We start from the raw sequence: 9,357 nt of genomic DNA, 5'->3' as shown, positions 1-9,357 counted from the left end.
GCCTTGATATGATCGCCTGTATAAAACATCATTCAAAAAGGCGAATCTGGTGCTTGTTTTTTGATTTTTGCGGCTCGAGCCCGATCTTCTGGGAGCTTGCTGTGGACTTTATATTCAATGATAGGGGTCATCCACGAGCTTCTCTGAATCGGGGGTATTTCTTCATCAATAGAGAGCACCAGCCGGGTAAAACATAGAAATTCCCGGGTGCTTATATCTGACATGGAAGTAGCTAATTTGGCTAACGTATCAGCTTCTGCATTTTCCTCCCTGGGAATTTGTTCGATGCTCTAGCTGGTCAGAGACGCTGCTCGGGCCGTGATGAGCCCCAGATACTCGAGCATTTTTTCGTTCTTGGCCTCGTACGCTCCCTTGATTTGCTGTGTGACCAACCGAGAGTCAGAATAAATAATGACCCAGGAAGCGCCGACTTCCCGGGCAACCTGCAACCCTGCCAGAACGGCCTCATACTCTACTTCATTATTTGTGACCCTGGAGTCGATCCTCAGAGCCAGCTTAATCTTTTCCCCTGATGGGGCAATCAAGACCACCCCAACTCCACACCCTGATAAATTTGATGCACCATCAACAAAAGATCTCCATACCTCTTCTTCTTCCGGTTGAATCATTTCAATCAAAAAGTCTGTCAATGCTTGGGCTTTAATAGCAACTCGAGGTTTGTATTCGATGTCATATTCCCCGAGCTCTACAGTCCACTTAATCATTCTCCCCGAGACTTCAGTGTGTGTCATGATCCTCCCGAGTGGAGAATTGGTGAGAACCATAATTGGATGTGAGAGGAAATAAGGCCTGAGTTTCCGGGCAGTCATTACCAGAGCCAGGGCTATTTTTTCCACTTCACTATATTTCAATTCTGCTCCTCGGAGGGCATGACTGACGTAATATACCGGCTTCTGGTCGGCCCCTTCTTCCTTGACGAGCACCGAACTAACAGCGTACTCAGTAGCAGATAAATAGATCCACAATTTTTCCCCGAGCTCTGGTTTTATCAAGACAGGCAGCTCGGCTAGATGCTTCTTCAAGTCTTGAAAAGCTTGTTCACATAGCCAAACTTTTGTGCTTTCCTCAAAACTTGAAAAAATAGATAACTTCGATGAGCAGACAGGGAAATAAAGCGTGACAAGGCTGCAATCCTCCCAGTTAACTTCTGCACATCCCGGACAGATTGAGGAGAAATCATGTCTATTATTGCTTTGATTTTTTTGGGGTTGACTTCGATTCCCCTGTCAGTTACCAAGAAACCCAAAAATTTCCCACTTCTCACCCCAAATACACATTTGGCCGGGTTGAGCTTTATTCCATACTGTTTCAAAGTGGTGAAGATTTCGGCCAGATCATCAATAAAGCAGGAGACCTCTCGAGTCTTGATTAGAATATCATCCACGTATACCTCAATATTTCGGCCTATCTGCCTTTGGAAGACATGATTCATCAAGCGTTGGTTTGTAGCCCCAGCATTCTTCAACCCAAAGGGCAGAACAACATAACAGAAGGTGCCTCCGGAGGTGATAAAACTGGCCTTATCCTGGTCTTCAAGAGCCAAGGGGATTAGGTGGTACCCCTGATAGGCATCTAGAAAGCTTAATAATTCGCATCTAGAGGTTGAATCCACCAGCTGATCAATCAGGGGAAGTGGATAACAATCTTTGGGGCACGCTTTATTTTGGTCCCTGAAGTCGACACACGTTCTCCACTTCCCGGTGGATTTTGGAACGAGGACCACATTTGAGAGCGAAGTAGGGAATTGGACTTCTCTGATATGGCCGGCCCTCAACAGTTCTCCCACTTGCTCTTCAATGACTTCATCTTTTTCAGGGTCGAAATGCCGCTTCTTCTGCTTCACGGGCCGGGATCCCGGGAAAATATTTAACTTGTGCTCAGCCACTTGGGGTGATATCCCGGCTAGTTCCTGTTGAGACCAGGCGAAAACACTAATGTTAGCTTTTAAACAATTTAGAAGATTTACCCGGGTGGACGCGTTGATGTCTCGAACCACCCGGACGTGCTTTCCCGGCTCAGTTTCCACCACTTCTCGCTCTTTGTCCGCAACAAAATGTACTTCTCTCTCTCTGGCCACCTCTTCTTGACTCTCTTTCCCCTTCCCCTCCCTTCTCGCCTTCTTCTGGTCTACCCGGACAGTCTCCCCATAACACTTCCGAGAAGAGGGTTGATCCCCCTTGACTTCCCCGACCTGTCCTCGATCTGAAAATTTAATTTTCTGGTGATAAGTGGAGGCCACAGCTCTCATCTCATTCATAGCTGGCCTCCCCAAGATGATATTGTAGGAGGACGGGGCGTCCACCACTGTAAAGACTGTCATCATAGTTTTCCTCAAATCCCCGGTTCCCAGGGTCAGTGGCAGGGTGATTTCCCCCTCAAGGTACATTGCATGTCCAGCAAATCCAAACAAGGCAGTCTCAACCGCCTTTAAGTGATATTCATGCAAATCCATTTGGACCAGTGCCTTTTTAAAAATGACATTGACAGAGCTGTCATTGTCAACAAATACTCGCAAGACATCATAATTAGCCACTCGGTCTTGGATAACAAGAGAGTCGTTGTGGTGTAGACTGACTCCCCTGAGGTCTTCTGGTCCGAAGCTTATAACTGGCTCATCTCTCCCCCTTCCATCAACTTCAAAGCACTCCCTCCTGCTTCTCGCTTTCCGAGCCCGATTGGAATCACCATCTGTGGATCCTCCCGAAATCATTTTTATTACTCCTTGGCTTGGGGAAGGGTCCTTCCTTTCAACTTGTCTGCTCCTTTCCTCCCGGGAACTCGTTTCCTCCCTTTTGCTTCCACTCGGGATGTTTGCTGATTTGTGAGGAGTACCCTGCCCGGGACGTCGAGACAACCAGGGTGGCTGTCTAGACTTATCCCGAGGAGGATGAGAGACTGTCATGGGACGCTTGCTAGATTCCTTCCTTAGAGTTCGGCACTCATGGGTACTGTGAGAACATTCCTTGTGAAGGGTGCAAGACCCTCTCTTCTCTGGTCTTGGTGCCCTCGCCATTGGACTAGGAAGTGGGGCCGTGTCTGAGCTGCATTCCTGGATTTCTCGATCCCGGGCAATCCTCAGAGGGACATAAGAGAAAAGTCCCGGACCACTTTTCTTGTGAGCTCTCTCCTCAGGCCTGACAGCCCGATCTCCCCTCGATCTCTTCAAAGCCTCCCTCTTCTGGTTCTGTGCTTCTTCCATATTGATGTACTTCTCTGCCCGGGATAGAAGATCTTCAAAGTTCTCAGGCAATTTTTTGGTCACGGATCGAAAGAAATCCCTTTCCCATAGTCCTTGCATGAATGCGGTAGTTTTTGTCTCGGGTGCACAGGATGGGACATCTAGGGCCACCCGGTTGAATCTTTTGATGTACGCCCTTAAGGTTTCATCTTGTCCCTGCTTCACCTCAAACAAACTGAAAGCAGTCTTCTTGTATTTCTTGTTGCTGCTGAATTGCTGCAAGAATACCTTTTGAAAGTCTTCAAAACAATGAATGCATTGCGGTACCAACCCTTCGAACCATCTTTGTGCAGAGTCGACCAGAGTAGTTAAAAATACTTTACACTTGATCTGGTCACCATAGCAATGCAGCATGGCCATATTTTCAAAGCGAGCAAGATGCTCCTCGGGGTCAGAACTCCCATCATAGTCCTTGATTTTGGTCGACTTGAAGTGCCCGGGCAGTGGTTCCCGGACAATGGTATCAGAGAATGGACAACCCTTCACAACTTGAGCACTGTTCTTAGAAACAACCTGCTCTTCCAACGCCTTCACCTTCTTCCTCAATTCTTCCAACTCCTCTGCCACAGTAGGAGACTTAGAACCCGCACTTGACTCTCTTTCCTCCTCCCTTCTCTCTTCCGCCTGCGGCTGCTCGCGTTGCTGCTCTGGGTGACTGGAATGATGTGTAGTGGTTTCCTTTGCCATGGCTGTCTTAACAGCTTCACCTATGATTTTGATCAATGCCTCGGGAGTTAAATGGATGGTGGGCTGGGGACCATCACGTGGGGGGCCACATGCACCCGAAAGACGGGTTGTTCTCTTCTTGAATCCGGGAGGTTTCTTGATTTGCTCTTCTGGTAGGAGCCATATCAACGCCTTAGAACTCAAATTTCCCACAGACGGCGCCAATGATGCAACCCTGGTGAAATGGAGTGAGTCGGGTCGGCTACTCTGCCGGATTTGCTATCAAGATGTTGAGGAAATATGAGTTGGACGTTTGGATTGAACTTCATTCTTGAGAGATTTGAGAGATCTGCGAACAAGAAAGTAACCACGTGAATGGGCGCCGGAGGGATGTCTGGCGTGACCACTCCGATGCTTAAGTCAGTGAGGAACTCAAGCAAGAAAACCAATGTAGCCAAGTGATGGCTGTGTGATTGGTGTGAGGAGTGGAGAGTAAATGAGCAATAAATGAGAGTATTCAATTTGTGAGTTAATATCTGAATCGAGAGTAAATGCAAGTAAAGAACCTGATATTTATAGTAGAGGATGCAATGATGACCTCGTTCTTTGTGTTTGAGCATTAATTATAGTAGGGTGGCTGATTAAACCCTATTGTTCTGACATGTCAAATCTCATACTAGTCACATCCAGTCCACTCAATTTTGTCAACCATTTATGTTATTGTCAGAGATAGGTCAGCTGTGCATACTCTATCAAGTCGGCGCCATTAAATGCTTCACTCATACCGAGGTGGCTTGGGTAAAATATCTCTCAGGATCTCTTAAGAGGGCCCGGGCATGCAACGTCCCGGGGAAATTATGTTCCGAGTGTTCCAATAGCCCGACCTATTAACTGGCTGCCACTCCATGAATTCTTCAAGTCGTACTCTCCTCGTCCCGGGTAGTTCCATGACTCGGGTGTTAATCCATCTGGTTGCTTTATTGACCCAGGAACATTTCATCCCTCTGACTCGGGCACACCTCATGGTCAGGCTCCCTGGCCCAGGACGTCCCGAGACCCATCCATGATCCGGGACATCCCTGGGTATCATTAAGTAATTTGGTGCTTTAGGCAATGTAGATTGTGAGTTGATTATGTATTGAAGTTCTAGTGTGGGCAGAAGTTTGTATTAGTTATAAGTGAAGTCTATTAACGTATATGTTTTGGTGTATTTTGGTTATGAATGAAATGAATGTATGTTCATTGTGTTGCTAAGTAAATGAAGATATATTTACTATTATATTCCAATCCATTAAACCAAAACAAAACATCTTATAAATAACGGTGTATTCCTATCCATAAACCAAAAAACATTACATTCAAATTTCGAACACACATTACACATTACTTCCAAGTTTCTAACAATTGTAACCAAAACACATTACTCCCATGTTTCTAAAAATTTCCATTAAACCAAAACACGTTATTGGCATTTGTCATTCTTATTTCAAAATTAAAAAAAAACAATCAATCAACAGTCTATATTCTTCAAACAAAATGCACACTAGCACATTGGCTTGAGTTCCTACATTGGCAGTTTCATCTGCACTATTCCATGCACCTGCACTTGCACTACTTGCACTTTCCATAGAACTTGCACTAATTCATGTGTTATTACTCTTGCATTGGTCATTGCTCTACTGTAATGTCTTATTTGAACTCTTCAATCCAGATTTTCCAATTCGTAAGGATAAAAAATATTTGAGAACATGATAAAATAAGTATCATGAATTTAAATATGGGGCTAACCATAACTGAATTTGTTGTTCCCACTATTGGACATCCTGATCCATGGAAATTGTGTGAGGTGCATTAGATGATAGTTCTCATTTGCATGTGTTGAAAATTAAAGGAAGAATCAAATTGCATCACACAGGAGTTGGCGGTGAAAAATCTTCACCTGTTTTCTGAGTAAGAATATTTGTTCTTTACACACTACTATACTACCGGCTATCCTACTGCCTATATTTATACAAAGAGGAAATAAGCGTGTTTAGTATGCAAAAACGTATTTACAATTCTTAAATGTTATTTTAAGACTCACTTTCAAGCTTGGGATAGGTCCAACATTCCAAGCTTGGACATAAAATATTGATGTTGGACTTTCCCAAGTGCTTTAGTGAACAAATCCGTTGGCTGCTCTCATGTGAAAATATAAGATGTTTTGATCAGCTTTTCACATATCTTTTCTCGTATTAGGTGACAATCAATCTCTATATGCTTCATTCTCTCGTGATACATCGAATTGGCCGCGATATGCAATGTTGCAGTGTTGTCACAGTAGATAACCACAGGGAGCGTTAATTCTATTCCCATATCTTTTAGAATCCCTACAGTCCAGATTACTTCACATGTTGTATTTGCCATGGCCCTATATTCTGCTTCAGCTGAAGATCTCGAGACGGTTGCTTGCTTCTTGGTTTTCCACGATAGCAGCGAGCTTCCCATTTTAACGCAATATCCAGTGATCGATCTTCTAGTCATAGGGAATGTTCCCCAGTCGGAATCACAATATGCTGTTAGATATGATGAGCTTTGGGCAGGGAGCAGAATTCTTTTTCCAGGTGAAGATTTTATATATCGCAGCACTCTTAGGGCTGCCTCCAAGTGTGTTGTTTTTGGATTATTCATGAATTGACTTAACGTTTGCACAACATAGCATATGTCAGGTCTTGTGACAGTGAGATATATAAGTCTACCTATCAACCTTCTATACTCACCCGCATTGTCTAAAAAAGGATCATCATCAGCATCTTTCTTTGCACTGTCATCAAAATCCTTCGAAGTAAACTGGGCATTTTCTTCCATAGACGTATTAAAAGCCTTAGCACCTGCCAAGCCTGCATCTGATATAAGTTCCAAAGCATACTTTCTTCGGTTCAAACATATTTCATTCGTTGATCGAGCCACCTCTATACCAAGGAAATAACTCAATGTTCTCAAGTCCTTAATCTTGATATGACGGTGTAAATGCTTCTTCAATGCATCAATTGAATCTTGATGGTTACATGTGATCACTTTATCGTCTACATATACCAGCAATATAGTAACAGACTCTTGCTTTTTATTGACAAACATTGAGTGATCATGCTTCGATTGGTAGAAACCAGCAACTCTCATGATTGACGAGAATTTAATGTTCCATTTTCTTGAGGCTTGTTTGAGCCCATATAAGGAATTCATCAACTTACATACTTTAGTCATTTTGAACTCCTCTTGGCTTCAAAGTCCCTCACAACTCTCCCCTTGGCTTCGAAGGCCCTGAGGAAGGATAATATAAATCTCCTCATCAAGGTCACCATGAAGGAAAGCATTCGTGACATCCATTTGAAACAAAGGCCATTGGTACATAGCTGCAACACTAAGAAGGCACCGTACAATAGTGATCTTAGCTACGTGAGAAAATGTTTCATGAAAGTCCATGACATAAAGTTGAGTATAACCCTTGGCAACAAGGCGAGCCTTACAACGATTCACACTACCATCAGGATTGTATTTAATTTTGTAGACCCATTTATTTCCAATGGGAACTTCACCCGGTGGCAAATCAACAATCTCTCATGTATGATTATTGGACAGGGCTCGTAACTCGAGTTCCATAGCAGATAGCCAATGAGGATCAACCACTGACTCATGATAGGAGGTAGCTTCTCTTGTGGCAGAAATTTTGGAAAGAAAAGAATTATATCGAGGAGACAGTTTAGCATAAGTGAGAAAGGCAGATATAGGATGTGGAGAGGAAGAAGAAGAACACACGTAATCATGAGACCAGATAGGTGGCAGAGGTGTGCGAGTGGAACGTTGAGGATTACATGGGTCAAGAGTCATTTGTGGTTGTTGGAAAGGGGGAAATGGATCAACGGGTAGGTCGATGGGTGGACTGGGAAATATGAGATCATGGAGGGGAATGTGTGAAAGCGGAAACATGGTCTCATGAAACACAACATTGCATGAGACAAAGAACTTTTGTGTGAGTAAATATTGGACCTTATACCCTTTCTGTGAGCTTGATTAACCAAGAAAAACACAGGCACTTGCACAAGGAGCAAACTTATCTCCCTTAGGTAAGGTGGAAGCATAACAGAGACATCCCAAGACTCGTAGATGAGAGTAGGAAAAGGAAACACCAAACAAAACTTCAAAGGGTGTTTTATTGAATAAAAAAGGTGTTGTGTACGATTAATAATATATGCTGAGGTAAGTATACAATCACCCCAGTAATTATCTGGCAGAGAGGCTTGAAATTTCAATGATCGAGCAACATTGAGGATGTGTCGATGCTTACACTCCACTAGACCATTTTGTTGTGGGGTATAGGGACAAGAACTTTGATGCACAATGTCGAAAGTATGGAAAAAATCGATGCACTCCCATTGAAAAAATTCCATTGCATTGTCGGTTCTAATCATCTTAATGGCAGTGGAAAAATTTAGTTTGAATGAGTGTTAGAAATCTCTTAACTGTAGGGAGTACATCTAGTTTTGAGTGCATGAGATATACCCAAGTCGTACGTGTATGGTCATCTACAATGGTGAGGAAGTATCGTTCACAATTGTAAGTAGGTGTGTGGAAAGGACCCCATACATCCATGTGAATTAATTGAAAAGCAGTGGAGAAATTTGATAGGATCGATGGGGGATCAACGTTGAGCTACAATAGCTCGGTTCTTGAAATATTGAACACCGATGAATTAAATCGAGTTTGGTGTTCAAAACAAGCGGAAAATATTCGAAATAATCCTTTGTAGAAACCGATTAAATATTTTGTAAAGTATTTAAAATATATGCAAGTTGAATGAGTAAAAATATTTTGGTTGAAGCATTTTATCAAACACTTGATATGCAATATTTTGGTATTTGAAGAACAAAAAAAATGCTTCAACAATGCATCTTTAAAACTATGAAAATGATAAGTAAATGCAATAAACAAATAGACACAAATTTGTTTATGGATGTTCGGAGATTGAATAACTCCTACGTCACCCATTCTTCCCTTTGGGAAGGATATTCACTAGAAGACTTTGATTTATACAAACACTTGTACAAACCCACTCAGCTAGGACTTACCCACTGCCTAAACTGAACTCCTAGCACTCAAGATTGTAGGCAGCACCTCACAATCAGCATATTGTTTAATGTCTCATATGCAAAGACTACATACACAAGTTTATTGTCTTTGTGCAAGACTCACTCAAGTAATCTTTGAAGTTCAACTCTCTTGTATATGTGTGAGTGATTGTATGTGAGGAATTTATCCTTTACAGTGTACATCTCAAATGTATCCTTACACAAGGGCTTGTGCTCTCAACTAGTTGATATTTTCATGTTAACTGCCCATGCTTTTAATCCACTTCAAAAGCTCTTGTTTGATCTTCAAGATGTTGTATTTATAGG

General features: G+C 42.7%; 1 protein-coding gene across 1 annotated transcript; it reads right to left on the bottom strand.

Annotated features, from left to right (window-relative positions):
• Positions 1-290: 290 nt before the first annotated feature.
• On the bottom strand, positions 291-3,946 carry LOC142504905 (uncharacterized). Its single transcript, XM_075617746.1, has 2 exons — positions 1,143-3,946; positions 291-1,092 (listed from the first exon to the last, which is right to left on the bottom strand). Exons 1-2 carry the CDS (start codon positions 3,944-3,946, stop codon positions 291-293), a joined length of 3,606 nt encoding a protein of 1,201 aa, XP_075473861.1.
• Between the last annotated feature and the right edge of the window lie 5,411 nt (positions 3,947-9,357).

The sequence above is a fragment of the Primulina tabacum genome, chromosome 10 (genome assembly GCF_025594145.1).
Source record: "Primulina tabacum isolate GXHZ01 chromosome 10, ASM2559414v2, whole genome shotgun sequence".
Lineage (NCBI taxonomy): Eukaryota > Viridiplantae > Streptophyta > Magnoliopsida > Lamiales > Gesneriaceae > Primulina > Primulina tabacum.
Note: the sequence above shows the minus strand (reverse complement) of the source record. Positions and strands in the feature narration are given on the sequence as shown.